Consider the following 15636-nt stretch of genomic DNA (forward strand, 5'->3'; position numbering starts at 1 on the left):
AAGGGAGCCAGGCCATAGCCCCCTCATCCTTTCCTCCCTCTCTCCTGCATGGGACCCTGTTTGAAGGCACCTGTCCCAAGTGGAAAGCTTAAGGATTCCTTCCTTGTGGCCTGGGCTCCCAGCCCAGGCGGCCACTTTTCTAACATTAAAGTCTGCCATTCTGGTCAAAATCTGCCAACTTGGACGTCACCCTCACACCTGGCTTCAATCCCCTTTCTTACTCCACTGGGCAAACTCTGCACCCGAGTTTTGGCTGGGGTTGGGGCAGTGGGCGAAAGTGTATGTGTACTCAGAGCTGCAGGGAGGAGAGGCCAAAATGCAGGAAGAAAAGGTGTGCATCCCAGTCTGCCCCAAGGCCAGAATCTTCTAATCTTCCTGCCCTTCCCTCCGGGGGGCCCTTCTGCAGAAGATCACAAGGCCTGAGGGGGCAGGGCCACAGCAGGAGGACAGGGAGCCTCGCTGGGCTGGCGGAGGGGGTGTCCAGACTCTGCTTCCTGGCTGGGCCCTCTAGCGGCCTTGGCCTCGGAGCAGGGAGGGGCAGGGAGGGGCAGGGTGCAGAGCTGGGACTGGGCCTTGCACCGAGCAGCCGCCTGGCTCTGTCCATTTACCACGCTAAAACTATTTCCCTGTTCCCACAGAGAGAGAAATGTGGCAAGGCAAAGAAATCTACACACCTTATGGAAATCAGGAGGGGGACTCTGCCTGCCTGCGCTAATCACACCACTTTATATTCCTCTGCCTCTCCAAGAGCGAGTCCACCTTCCCCATGCCTCCGGGTGGCAGAGAGGGGGCGGAGAGGGATCCCATTGCCTCAAGAGGCTTGGTGCAGGGGGGGGGGGGCAGGTAGAACTCAAGACTCTTTAGAGGCCATGAACCTGGGTGTCCTGGGAGCCAGAGGGGAGTGGGTGATTTCATCTCCTTCCTGCTCCTATAGCCCTCTGCTGGGTGGAGCTGCCCAGACTTGGGGCCCCTTCCCTGAGAACAAAGGCACCACAAATGCCCTAAGGAGAGGGTCCTAGGCTGGGACAGGGCATTGGGCTCCAGGCAGATGGGTGACCATGCCTGATGACAGTGTCACTCAGCTGCCCTTGGGCATCCCGAAGTCAAACCCAGGCACAGCTGCCCAGGTTTGCAAAGAGCCCTGCCTACATGACCCATGCCACACCTTCCCAGGCACACAGGTATTGGCCACGTAGTATCTGTGGTTAAACAGACAAAGCAATACAGGCATGAGTGAATGAGCTGCATGTATGTATCTGTGAATGTGTGGGTGTGAGAAAAAATCAGAAGATAGAGACAGTGGGAAGGGGGGCAAGAGAGGGTTGATCTGATTCAAAGAAAAGCTAACAAAGATAAACAGAGAGAGACTCGGAGAGAGAACAGGCGAGGGTGGTGGAGGGCATTCAGATGAAGAACTAAGGTGAGGGAAAGATGAAACCAGGAGCCTGGCCATGCCCAGCAGAGTGGTGGCAGATGGTGACAGCTGCCATCTTTTCCTCCATCCAGCCACTTCCCTCGCCTGCCCTTTTGAGCTTCTGCCACTTCCACCTCTGGGATTCCAAACCCTAGCCTCACTCCAACCCTCATCTTTTTCACGGACCCCACATCCAGCCCTTGCCCATTTGTGCTATCTGCCATCACCCTGTCCTCTTTCTCCTTCTGTCCAGATTAATCAACCTAAAGCACATCTCTGAGGGTATCGCTCATACTCAAGAAGTGTCGATGGCTCCTGACTGCCTGCTGAATCAGGTTCAAACTCATTGTGGCATTCATGGCCCTACAGCCTACGCGTCTCCCTTACAGGAGGGTGGTATTATATATTTGTTGAATTAAATTACAATGGAGAGAAGGATGGTGCTATCTGAGCGTAAAAGTCCATCAGTGGTGCTATTTATGCTGGTATCTTTCACGTCATCTGTTTTGGGGGGATGCGGGTGGAAAGGTCTTCAATAATATAAATTTTTAGAAATTTTATAATTAACATGCAGTGAAATTGACATTTTGGGGTATACAGTTCTATGCATTTTAGAATATATAGCTTTGCATTCCCCCATCACAAACAGGATGCAGAACAGGTCCACCCCCACCCCAAACTCCCTTGTGCTATCCCTTTCTAGTCACCCCTCTCTTACCCCTAACCCCTAGTAACCACTGATGGGTTCTTTGTCACTAGAGTTTTGTCTTTTGAGACTGTCATAGAATCACACAGGATGTCTGTCGCGTTTGAGCCTGGCTGCTTTCACTCAGCAGAATGTCTTTCAGATCCGTTGGATTCTCACTTCACCTTTGTGGTCTGCTTATTTAAGCACAGTCCCGTTCCTATAGGATGAGTTAGCATATCTGCACGGACTGCAGAGCTAGTGAAGGAAAGTCCTGCATCCCTCTAAGGGCTGGGTCAAGCCGGTGTACTAGGGAGGGCTTTGAAGGTGGGCGGGAGAAGAGGGTTAAGTGGATTTCAAAAAACAAAAACAAAAAAAAAGCCTGGTGGACCTGCTCAGTAAATGTCAGTGGATTTGGACCTTCCCTAATGAGGGTAATTAAGAGTCCTTATGTTGAGAACAGAAAAGTAAATACAGATACCTATGCTAATTGGGGACTACTGATAGATGTTCAGGCAGCTGCCTCCTCAGCTCCCCACCACTGTTTCAATCGTTCACCTGTCCTTCAGTGCTCCCTCTTGGCCCTCCTCCTCCCTCAGGGGTGGCTCCTTCTCAGTGTCTTTGCTGGTTCATCCTCATCTCCCCTAACATGAGCACTGAGGTGCCCTCAGCCCCCAGCCCTGCTCTCTGCTCTTACCCACACCCCTTTCCTTGGGTGAGCCTGGTTAGACCCACGGCTTTAACTACAATCCAGATGCTGGCAACGTTCCCATTTTCCCCTCCAGCCTGGACCCACATAGTGTGGCTGGAGCCTCCTTGGCTCGAGAGGCTCCTGTCAGATTTCTAGGATCTCGGAGAGCCAGCTGAGGTTATGCTGGTAGCTTGAGATAGGCCATGGTAGGAGTATGTACACCATAGAGACCACCAAGTGCTACATGTTAGGGTCCTCCAACCCCAGAGCCGCTTGTTGGGCGTTTACCAGCACACCCCTTCTGGCTTCCCAGCATTTCCACTTGAATGTCTAACGAGCATGTCAGACCTAACATGTTGAAAGCTAAGCCACGGATTCCACCTTCCCCTCACCAAAGCTACTGCTTCACTATCTCAGGAAGTAAGAACTCCAGTTTCCTAACTGCTCAAGTCAAACAGCTCGTGCAGTCATTCTCAAGGACCCCCATCACCCCAGCAAATCCTCTCCCTTCAAAACACGCCCAGGAGGTGACCACTCCCCACGCCTGCACACACCTCTCTGCCCACTGACTGCCCTCGCCTCCTAGGAATGGTCCTGTCCTGCATTGTCTATGAACCCAGGCAGCCAGCGCATCCTTCAAGTTTTTAAATTGAGATAAAATTCATCATTTTAGCCGTCTTAATGTGTACGATTCAGTGGTTTTGAGTATATTCACCACGTTGTACAACCACCACCTGTATCTAGTTCTGAAACATTTTTATCATCATCCCCAAAGGAAATCCTGTACCACGAGCAGTCCCTCCTCATTCCCTTTCCCTCCAGCCCCTGCGACCACTAATGTGCCTTCTGTCTCTATGGATTTGCCTGTTCTGGACATTTCACGTAAATGGAATCACCCACTATGTAGCTTTTTGTGTCTGGCTTCTTTCACCTAGCATCCTGCTTTCTAGGTTCATCTGTGTTGCACCATGGATCAGAACTTCATGACAATAACAGTTGAATAATATTCCACTGTATGGAGATAGCACATTTGTTTATCTACTCATCAGGTGGTGGGCATTTGGGGGTTGTTTCCAGAGACTGTCCTTTTGAAACTTTGGTCCCATCAAGTGCCTTGTTCCCTGCTCACTATCTTCCTGCCTCCAAAAGCAGAACCTCAAAAACAGCCAGGCCTGTCTGCCCTCCCCCAGCCCAGGGGCCTCCTCGTGGCTTCCTCGAGGCGCAGGCCCACTCCTGCCTCAGAGCCACCACGCCTGGGGCTCCCTTTGCCCGGAATGCTCTTCCTCCAAATAGCCACACAGCTCACCAGCCACTTCACTGAGCTCTCTCCTCAAACGTCAGCTTATTGGAGAGACTTCCTCTGACCCCTTCCCCTCCCAAGCACTCCCTTAGGCCCCTCACTCTGCTTTATTTTTTCTCCCTGGCTCTCATCCCCACTTGACATAATATACATCGCTCTGTTTCTTTAGCCTTCCACAGCTGGCACATACACTGCCCGAGGGATGGACTTCGGCTGTGTGTTCACTTACGAACAGTGCCTAGAAGAGCGTGCGGCACGCAGTAGGTGCTCAACAAAGACCTGCTGAATAAATGAACGAACGACTGATTCCCGCCTCCCACTCAGTGCAAGAGTCCCTCTAGGGCATCTCTTTCCTCTCGCCCCCGGCCTGCTCCCCTGCGTGCTTCACTAGCTGCTCGCTGGCCCTGCTCTGCGACCTCACGTGGGAGGTTCCTCTCTGAACTCGTTGTGCTCAAGTGAGAAGAGCAGAGGTACCTTCTGCCTGTTGACACGAGGCTCAGGGCCCTTGTCAGGACAAAGGAGAGGGAAATACACTCTGCTCTACACCGAAACATCCTTCCAACTTGGGATTTCAACATATGACAACACTGATCTCGAAAACTTCTCACTCCCAATTCCTTTTTCAAATTCAATGGAGAAGCTGAGGTCTGGAGAGGAAGGAGGAAACGTCTGCCCTAGGCCTTCATGGACAGAATGACAACACAGCCATGAAACCTTGCCTTGCATCGAATGCCTCGTACCCTCCCCTCCCAGCCCATCCCTGCACCATTCTCCCCGCTCAGGGGACAGAGGCAGCAGGAGCCCAGGAAAGCAGGGGAGGAGGCTCCCCGGCCTCCTCGGTGGCCAGCCCTCCCCATGGCTGCTCTGCAGGGCTCTGCACTCCCGGTGACTTGCTGATGAGGATGTTTCACAGCCCATGGTCACGGTGACAGGGTGGGATACACAGGCACAGCTCCTAGCCGGGCTCTGCTTATCCCTACCCTTCAAGACGGGGATGAAAAAGACACATCACCAGCTGCTGTTGGGGCCGTGACAGCGGGTGGCAAATGGGGCAGGCGGGGGAGTGTGGGAGTTAGAAACCACGTTCTAGGGTGAGGCTGGGCTCACCAGGGCTCATGGTGAAGGGGCACAAGAGTGGGCATGACCCAGACAAGAGGCGATGGAGAGAGCATGAAGTTTCTTAGTTCTGTTTATGATCCGGGTGGCGGTCTCCAGGAAAACCAGACGCTGCCTTTAGGGAGCACGACTCGAAGGATAAAATGACTCCCGGTACCTCGGTACCTCCCATCCCTGCCAATGGGAGGAGGTGGGCGTGGGGAAGGGTGCTGGGTAAAAGGGGAGTAATCCCCCAGATCCAGTATGGAAGATGACCTCCAGCCGCTGGAGGGGACTCTAGAGCCATGGGAACTTGCAGCGGGGAGGGGGGAGGTATGGGTGCTGGCACTAGAGCTGCCAAACAGGCCCTACCTGCTTCACACCCCCACCAGGGCTACGGGGCCTGGTGTAAAAAGCATGCTAAGTAGATTGATGGTGAGACTAAATTAGGACGTGTCTGAATCACGTCGAGGACACCCTCTGCTCTTCGGGGAGGTTGGAGCTTAGCATGCTGGGAGGAATCACACCTCGGGATGCAGCGACGCACAGAAAAATCCTAATAATCATCATCGTCATAATAAGAACCGCAGCCAAGGCACCTGGGGAGAAAATAATGGGAAAAAGCACCGATGGGGCTGCCCTGATCCCCCTGGCTTTCCTTCCAGAGCGGCTTTACTTTGAAGTCAAAAGATATTTTCCTGGTGAGCCTAAATCTTGAGGGAGGAACCCTAGAAATATGTATTGAAGCTGTGACACGGCAGAGGTCTTGCAGACAGACCCCTGCCCACAGCTAGGGCAGAGGCAGGGAACAAATGTACAGAGCGGTGCTCACCTAGGCACCACAGATCCCAGGTCCCAGCCGCCAAAGCTGTGCTTTGGGTGGACGCTTAACCCGTGCTTTGCAACAGAACCACCAGAAAACCTTTCAGAAATAGGAGTAGCCGGGATGGGCACCTGGCTGGGGGAAGAGGGGTTCGGCAATGTGCCTTGCCTTGGTTGTTCCCTGGGCCTGACCCTTCATCCTCTACCTCCTCTCTGCTTCACTTCAGTGATGAAGTCACAAGCTGGGTGAGAGGTACAGAATGTTGGAGGCATTCCATCTACTTCCCTCATACCCCCCGGGGGATTCAGTGGGAGGTGGGTCATTTCCAGCCAGATCCTAGTTATCTCCTTAATGGAGGGGAAAGAAGGGCCTGGATGATTGGATAATCACACATCCACGGGGAGCAGAAACCTACATCTGCCTCCACAGATGCTGGCAGCCTGCCCTCCCCTCTCTCCCTCATCTCTCGTCACTGCTTCTAGAGTTTGGTTTCTAGTTCAAATTGCTTTGGAAAATAGGAAAGCAGAGGTCCACGTCTTGGGTCACATCAGCAAGGTAGGGAGAGTTTAGGGCAGCTGGGATCACTCCCTAGGGTGCCAGGGATGTATATTTCCTGTGCCTCTACTGCAAAGTAGATGTTGGTAGGTGGATTTATGGGGCCCAGTTGAACAGTGGCCCGCAGGGTCCAGAGCTGGAAAATGGACCCTCAGCTGAATGTCTGACATGGAGAAAGCGGCCTCCCTGTTCTCACCCCACCTCACCCCAAATGGATGTGCAGCTTAGGATGGCAACTCTGAGACTGGAAGGTCAGCCTTGCAGCAAAAGCCCAAGGAGGGAGTCCGGCTGAAGGGGGGAAGTTAGTGAGGAGGGATTAAGGAGGAGTCTTCCATCTTTTTTGTGCCATGGACTCTCTAACAGTCTGATAAACCCCACAGACCCCCTTAAGAGAATAACATTTTATTTATTTATTTTTTTTTGCGGTATGCGGGCCTCTCACTGCTATGGCCTCTCCCGTTGCGGGGCACAGGCTCCGGACGCGCAGGCTCAGCGGCCATGGCTCACGGGCCCAGCCGCTCCGCAGCATGTGGGATCTTCCCAGACCGGGGCACGAACCTATGTCCCCTGCATCGGCAGGCGGACTCTCAACCACTGCGCCACCAGGGAAGCCCGAGAATAACATTTTAATTGCATAAGATAAAAAACACATGGGACCACAATGTCAATTAATTATCTTGAAATACAGTTATCAAAGCATTTAAAAGGGGTGTTATAGTAGAATTATGTGCTTCTTAATGCATAAAACAATGAGATTTGGCAGCAGGTCTAATGTACACTGTAATTTCAAAGTAGTGATGAGTGTAAATGATATTTTGAGATCCCTGTGACAATTATAATGCGATATGAAAATATCTGAGATTTCTCTTGGGCTCAGAGTCACAGGTACTACTAAGGCCGCTGTGGTTTGTTTCTATTTCATAATTAAAGGGAGTGCGGAAGTTCAGGTAGAGGTTAGCAAAAATAAAGATGCAGATTTTTCTCCATTCAGGGTCAAGGATGCCTTGGCGAGTCAGTGGGCCCTCATCCTGGATTAAGAACCCCTGGACTAAAAGGAAGCCTGGGAGGGGCCCATGGGGCCGGCACCACCACCTTGCAGGGCTGTGTGGGGAGAAGGGCCAGAGGAACCGCAGGCTGGACAGACTGACTAACAGGAACAAATGCGAAAATGAATTTAAATAAATACACGGTTGCGGGCTGGGCTCCCTGACAGGCCTGGAACACATGTGGAATGGAAAATGAGGGTGATGGATAAAAATAAAGCCAAGATTAACAGGAGAACAAGAGCAACCTCCCCTTCTCACTGTCCCCTCATCCTTACAAATAAAACCAATATTCTGGAATATGGCCTTTTCTCCCTGTCATTTGCTTTCTTTTACTTATCTGTTTGGTGATGTTTTCTCCTTGGGGAGGTGGGTAATTCCATTTGTTTGTGTTTTTTCCCAATGCCCCTCAAACAAATGAATAGTGTCGTCTCCTGCCTGAAATAGGAATTAGCTCCTGCCAGATGTGTTCCCACTCAGCTCTGTGGTGCAGTCGCCCCCAATGCCTCACCTCCCCCTCGCCTTCCCACCAGCCATGCTGGAGGTGGGAGACCCACCTGCTTGGTGGGACCAAACCTCTGAGAATGGGGAGCCATGGCTGTAAGCAGGGAGATGAGCAAGAGGCACAGGAGTGTTTAAAGCCAAGCTCTGAGACACACCGGCTGTGTGACCTTGGGGAAGCCCCTTAACCTCTCTGAACCTCAACTTCATTTTACCTAGAAAGGACACAATAAAACACATATCTTCCAGGGCTGGGAATAAGAATTGTTAGGATTTAAAGAGTGCTTTTTATGGGCCAGGCACTGTTCCTAATACACATATTGACCCATTTAATCCTCATAATAGCTCTATGAGCTAAGCATTATTACTGCCTCCATTTTGCAGATAATAAAACTGGATCAGAGAGGATAAATGAGTCCCCTAAGGTTACACAGAACAAAAGTGGCAGCGCCAGGATTTGAACCCAGGCAGTCTGGCTTCAAAGCCCTTATTTGTAATCACTCTAGCTGGCTCTTCCTAACCCATGAAGGGCCAGGCTGCCCCAGGTGGTATCTAATAGAAAAGCATGTGGGTGCACAGGGAGAGGCTGGGGGGAGGGTATGAGGCCCACAGCTGTGCCAGGCCCCTCTGCCTAAAGAGGGGAGCGGAAGTGGCTGAAGCAAGTTCGGGGCGGGGGGTGGGGGGAGGATGGGCCAATGTCGGGGGTTGGTTGCGTTAGGGTTAGGGAAGCTTCAGGCGGTGTGCTCCCCCTCCCACCCAGGTCCTCTTGGACAAAAAGAGCATTAGGATTTATAGTCTTCGGGCTGACTGCTCCAACCCGTGGTTTCCCAGCGGTGGCCACTGAGGTACAGAGTGGGGACATGACTTGCCTGGAATCCCTCTGTGAGTGAGGGGTGGGACTGGGCTTCCCTGCTCGCTCCACCACCATCTTCTCTGGGAGCTCCGGACAGGTCTGGTAGCAGAGTGCTATAGTCAGAGTTCAAACCCCTGGGTCGATTTGAACACAGGAGAGCCTCAGGCACAAAGGCTGAAGACAGCCACTCAGTGTCCTCCTGAGAAGTGTACTGAAGGCGGTTTCTAGCGGACTTTTTAGGTTTCACTGTAAGGGGTCTGGCGTTCTCTGGCTTCTTGCAAACACCTTAAGAGGAAATTGGCTATAGGGCAGGAGAGCCTCGAGTCAGATGCTAGGAAGCACCTGTCGGCTGGAACAGGTGGTCAAGGGAGGTGGGAGGGTTTTCTGTGCGGGAGACATTGCTGTGTTTCCTTGCTTCCACCCATGGCCCCTGACAGCCCATTTTTAACACAGCCATCAGGGGGCTCCTAAAGAAAGATGACTCAGAACACATCAGCTGGCTCCTGTTGGGGCTCACAGTCACAGAAGAACACCTCCCCGTGGCTGGCAGGCGTGGCACCTTAACGTTTGTTGAGTGAACGAATGCATCATCGCCCACCTGTGTACATTTCAATATAGTCCCTCACAAAGACCAGGGGGCAGCGGGCGGCCGGCAAATGAATGAGGTCTGAAGGCCATTCTGTAATTACTGCAATTCCCAGAATAGGGCAGAACCGGACAGCAAAGGCCTCTCTAGGGGGGATACTGGCACCCCACTCTCCACTCCGACCCTTCTCCTCTGCAAACATATTCTCAAGGACAGCGGCAAATCTGTTCTGAGAAGCTGTGGGTCAGAAGTAAAGTGGATCAAATGCTCCCAACTCCTGAGAATAAAGGTAGGATGTAACACGGATGGTATTTCCCCTGATGAGCATGTGAGAGGAACTGTCCATTTTCAGCCCAGTCAACTGGGCAGGGTCGTGCATAGTACAGAAACAGTATTTAACAACAATCCCCTTCGCTGGAATTTGTAAAGCAGCCAGAGGCACAGAAGGGCTTCCACACTCCCTGCCTCTGGCCCCCAGCCCTTTGGAGGCAGGAGGCAGATAATCCACTTGCAGCTAAGTAGAAGACTGGCTTTTTAGGACAACTGAGCAGCAACTGCCGACCCTCCCAATCAGTGCAGATGGGAAAACATGACAGCCTGTGGCTGGCTCAGCTGTAGGTAGGACTGAGGAGGGCTGCAGGCAAGATCAGGAGAGGAAAAGTTGACCAAAATGGGGAAAATGCAAAGATCATGTTGAGGGCAAGGGAGCGGGTAAGGATATGGCAGGGATCCAAGTGGGTGAGTGTGTAGCTACTCCCCGTGGCTTCTGCGAACAGCAGCGAGGAGACAAGAGAAAGCCCAGCAGCCAAGCTGCGGGAATGAGGCAGGCTGCCGCAGAGGCCTTTCATTTGAAACTCAGAGATGAGCTCCCATACCAAGGCTGACTCCTGGGGCCTTTGCCTTGAGATTCTTTTGGTGTGATTTGCATTACAACCATCTATTTGCATCTCAACTGTCACACGGTACAAATGGATGGTTGTTGGTTTCAGCCCACCCCGTCCCTTTCTCCTCTGGCTTCCGTTTTCTATAGCTCGGCAAAGGGGAAGAAATTACTCAGCGAGACTTGACAATAGGGATGCAGTCCTCGGGACAGAGAAAGGGCCTCTTTCAAGCACCTTTGTTGTCTTGAAGGGTCTGGCAGAGCCTGAGGTTCAGTGAGAGGCTGAATAGAATCCTGGATGTGGAAGGGAGGGCAGGCATTATCTAGTCTTTGTGAATTAGATGAGCATCCTTATTAGGAAAGACGGCCACAAAGGGCTGACTGAGTGGTTAAACTGCTTCCTCCTTCCCTTCCTGTTTTCCATCAGCACCCTCTACTGCCCCACAGTGGACCTTTGAGGTCACCTTCCTACACAAACTCAGCCAGATTTAGGCTTCAGCATAAGGGTACTGACTGATGATCCAGTTTGGATAAAGCCCTGGGCCACCTCATTGCTTCTTCTATCATTTAATCATGTTTTAAACTCAACCAAAATAAACTTCTGCGTGCCCCCCAAGTGCCAGGCAGAGTATGAGGCACTGGGTTACACTGGGTTAGACCTGCTCCTACCTGTGGGTCATTCAGCCTAATGGGAAGACAGACACTCTTGAGACCACCACACTAATAACTGCAAAATCACACTCATGATGAGTGCAAGGGAGAATCACATGTTCTAGAGAATCTACAACAAAGGGATCTGACCTCTCCTCATGCTCCCTTCCCTTCTCCAAATCTGCTCAATAAACATTTTCCGGCCATACCTAGCAAATCCAGAGTCACTTTCAACCCAGACACAAATCCCAACAGATGGAGTCTCCCCTCAGAAAGCGAAGTCGGGAAAATGACAATTAAAAAAAATCTTTTACAACACCTCTTGATTCCTCTCTGAGGTTCTCTGATTTTTCCCAGACACTGGACACTTGGGCAGCGCTGCAAGTAAGTGCCTGTGGCTGCTGTCTTTTGTTCCTGTCGGTGATGTGGCTGAACACTCCACTTTGAGAACCTGGGGCCTGACCATCAGCACCAAGGACTAGGCTTTGGGAGCATTTATCTGGCCAGATCTGAAGCCCTCCAGAGTTTTGGAGAGTGGAGAAGAGATGGGAGATGCAAAAGAGCAGGGCAACTGAGAAAGCAATTTCTCTCTCTCTCTTATTTAGGAACCAGCCCAGGACCACAGCTGGGGTGGTTTGGATGCTGCCCTATGGGGAGACTGGAAGATGGTCCTGGTGACCTTAGGGTGGGAGAGTCTGGGCTGCCTCTCCTCCTCTCTCTGCACCTCACTGTGCCCTGGAGAAGTGGGACCCTGTGGGAAGGAGGCCAGCCCTCTACTGTCAGAGACACTGGCCAAATCCCAGGGGAAAGCAACAGAGTGGTCCCTGGTGGTGTTGGGCCTCCTGTTCACAGTGGGCGTGTCTGAGTGGGGAGGGCTCACTAGTGCAGGCTGGATCCAGACGCCCCTCAGCATTCCTGCAGATGCTTCAGACAGGCTTTCCGCAAAGGGAGCCTGAGGTAAAACCCAAGAGGTCAGAGTAACCTTGAGATCCCTCAACAAGTTGCAGGGCCCTGGGAATTCTGGTCCTGCCGGTGGTGATGTTCCTGGACCCATCTGGTTAATATCTGTGTGTGGCAGGCACCATGCTAAGTCCTATACACGTATCATCTGATCTCCTCCTCTCCATATACCTTGTTGATACCCTCTGGGGCAGAGACAACTATTCAGCTGCTTCCCCACATTCCCCAGCCTTCAGCCAGTGAGGCGGGGGCACCTAACTAGTTCTGGATGATGGGCCCTGAGTAGAAGTTACACTTCTGGGATGAAGCGTAGAAGAGCTGGTGCTCATCCCTTTAGCTGCCTCCTGCTTCCTGCAGCAACCGCGATCCTGCAGAGAGTGCACCTGAGTGACCACACAGAGGAGGGTCTCCCTGCCCACCCTTGCCAGACAAGTAGTCCAAGTGGGAAATAAACTGCTCTTTCAGGGTTAATTTGTTCCTGTGATAGAAACAGACTTATATATTGTCTTTTTATTTCTGTTTTACACAGATGAGCAAAGTGAGGCTTAGAAAGGGTCAGTGACTCACCCAAGGTCACAGAGCTAATAAATGGCAAGGCTGGCCTTGAACACAGGCCTCGGCTGATCCCTTGGCTTGGCATTCAAGGCCCCCCCCCGAGGCCTATGTCCCAGCCCACCTCGCCAGCAGCCCACTCACTGCACAATCCCTGATCAGTTGCATGGGTTACTGCCTGTTCCCTCCATCTACTTACAGGTTTCTCCCTCTGGTCCTCCCTGTGGGCCACAGCCTGGGCCCCACCACCCCTCCTGAGGACCCTTTCACCATCTGATTTATACCCCAAGGCTCAGCCCTAGTCCCCCTCTCACCATAGAGTCTTTCCCGATGCTCCCAGCCCCTACTTCCCCCTTCCTCAGCTGAGCTCTGGAGCCTCACTGCCTATAGTCACTGGACCCTGGACCCACGCTGCTTCCAGTGTCTCTCTTCCCTTGGGCATTATTATCAGCCTGAAATCTAGGATGGGATTTTCTTCTGAGGTTCTCATTCACACAGCGGTCTCCAAAGGGGGACCTGCACTCCCAGGGGACACAAGATGATCCACTGGGGTGTGAGAAAATGTTAGAATCTGTTTGTATACTTGTTTTTCTCCACCTTTTAAACTTTCCACATTATTGTATATGTTTTAAAATTACATATTACATTCACATAAACACATTTGGCCCCATGGGGCAGGGACCATGGATTCCACTTCCTGGACTCGCTGCAAGTGGCCAGATATAGCTGCTTATAAACAGTAGATGTGGACTTCCCTGGTGGCACAGTGGTTAAGAATCCACCTGCCAATGCAGGGGACACAGGTTCGATCCCTGGTCCAGGAAGATCCCGCGGAGCAACTAAGCCCGTGTGCCACAACTACTGAAGCCCGCGTGCCTAGAGCCCATGCTCCACAACAAGAGAAGCCACCGCAATGAGAAGCTCACGCACCACAACGAAGAGTAGCCCCCGCTCGCCACAACTAGAGAAAGCCCTCTTGCACCAGCGAAGACCCAACAGAGCCAAAAATAAAAAATAAATAAATTAAAAAAAAAACCCAAACAGTAGATGCTCAGTACATACTTCAATTATCCCAGACAGGTAGGTATGGAAACACTTAGCAGGAGATGGAGGCATGTGTGCACGCACATATGTATACACACATGAACAGAAACGTGACTGTGCACGGACACACACACAGGCCAACTTGCCCTTGTGAACCTGAGTCCTTGGGGGGACTGTGTCCAGTTGAGAGAAGCTGACAGGAGACAGGAGAGGGGCCAGGAAGTGAAGAGGAACTGGGCCTGGAGCAAGGCCAGTGCGGCCACACGTGTGAGGAGTAATTGCAGAGAACACCTCGGGGGCGGGGAAAACCTAATGGAATTCCTGAGCAGAGTGGGCCAGGGGCGCAGTGGGAATAAATAGAAATCCTATTAAGGTTGTGACTGCTGACAGGCAAGGGGCGGGGCGGGGAGGAGGCAGGCTGAGAGGGTCCTGAAGGGATGGAAGCTGCCCTGTCCAGGCCCGCCTAATGATGCAGGGCCAGGGCGTAGCTAGGCTCACGGGAGCTGCAGCCCTGCCAGAGCCTCCTCCCTCCCATCCCTCTTGAGCTCTCTCTCACTCGTGGCCCATGTCCCTCCCTCTTAAGATCGGCCTCAGCCTGGCTGGCCCTTGGGCAAAGGGGATGCAGGTGTCCTGGAGCCTCTGGAGTCTCCTTATGGCCTGGGATCCTCTGGAAGGCACTTATACCCCTTGCAAGGAAAAGGCAGGGTCAGTATTACCCTAAAAGCAGGAATAAGACTTTTCCAAAGTCACCATTTATACAAGAGCCTCTACCTTTTAAATTTCATATTTTTTGTGTGTATGTTTTAAAATGTACGTACTAGGTTAGTATGATGATCATGTATATACATTTCTAAATATAGGACTATACATTGGAGGTGTGTGCTCAAACATTCTTTACAGGGTGTATGGGGGGTTGGTCCAAAAGTTTAGAGAGTACTAATTTTTGCAGCCTTATTTATCCTCAGAACGTAGCAGGGGAGGCTGCAGCAATGTTTGTTTCTATTTTATAGATGGGGACCTGGGAGCCCAATGATCCCTGGCATCCCTTCCAGGGTTGCACAGCCCGGGCCGGGTGCTGGGCTGGATGGCCATGCATTCTGGGACTCACCTCATCCTTGTCCACCACCTGGATAAAGAGGGGGAGGGCAAAGCCGACCTGTGCCAGCTCAGTGATGGCCACGCTGTACTCGGAGCTGTTGAACTCTGGGGCATTGTCATTGATGTCAATCACCAGGATGTTGAAGGTTGTGGTCACTGTGGCATCAGATGGGGTGCGGTCATCATTCAGCTCTGTGCCCTGCAGATAGAGGAATAAACACCCCAGGAGTGAAGGTGGCCATAGTCACAATAAAAGTCATCATTCATCAGGGCTTTCTCAATGCTGGGCACTGTGCTTTATGTGAATTATCCCATCAAATCCTCACCATAAACCCAGGAGGAAGGTTCTATCATTAGCATCCCCGTTTTACTGATCTCCATTACCAATGGGGAAACTGAAGCTCAGAGAGGTTAAGTAACTTGTACAAGGACACACAGACAAAGTATCAAACTCAGGCAGTGGGATTCTAGAACCAAGGGGATGAGGTGGGGTGGGGAAGACAAGATAGATATAGGGGTTCATCTAGGGGCAAAGGGAGAGTCTTTATTCATTTGGCAAATGATGAAACTGAGGCCAAGAACATTTGTGCTAGCAGATAATCAAGAATTAATTCAGCATCTGCTATGGACTGAACACTGTGCTAGGTACTGTGAAGGTCTGGGTTGGACTCAGAAATAGATGGACTCAGACACCTGGGCACCCAGTCTCTGGGCCAGAGTCCTTGGGCCACAAAATACCCATTCCCAGTCCCCCCCCAACCTTTTAAACCAGAATCTCTGGGCAAGAGGCCCAGGACTAGGTATCTTTTACCAGCTCCCAGGGGGATTTGGATTCACAGTCAAGTATGGGAACTCATCCTTATATTTTATATAAAGATGGAAAAGCTGAGCTCAGGGTTGCACAG

The 15636-nt window shown here is 51.7% G+C and overlaps 1 protein-coding gene across 1 annotated transcript in view; it reads right to left on the minus strand.

Moving 5' to 3' along the window:
- Nucleotides 1-15636, minus strand: part of CDH23 (cadherin related 23) — a 466374-nt gene that overhangs the window by 204855 nt on the left and 245883 nt on the right. Inside the window, exon 12 of the mRNA XM_059054180.2 lies at nt 14742-14930. Within this exon, the coding sequence (XP_058910163.1) occupies nt 14742-14930 (189 nt within the window). The remainder of the gene's footprint in view (nt 1-14741; nt 14931-15636) is intronic.

This window comes from Kogia breviceps, chromosome 2 (assembly GCF_026419965.1).
Source record: "Kogia breviceps isolate mKogBre1 chromosome 2, mKogBre1 haplotype 1, whole genome shotgun sequence".
NCBI classification, from domain to species: domain Eukaryota; kingdom Metazoa; phylum Chordata; class Mammalia; order Artiodactyla; family Physeteridae; genus Kogia; species Kogia breviceps.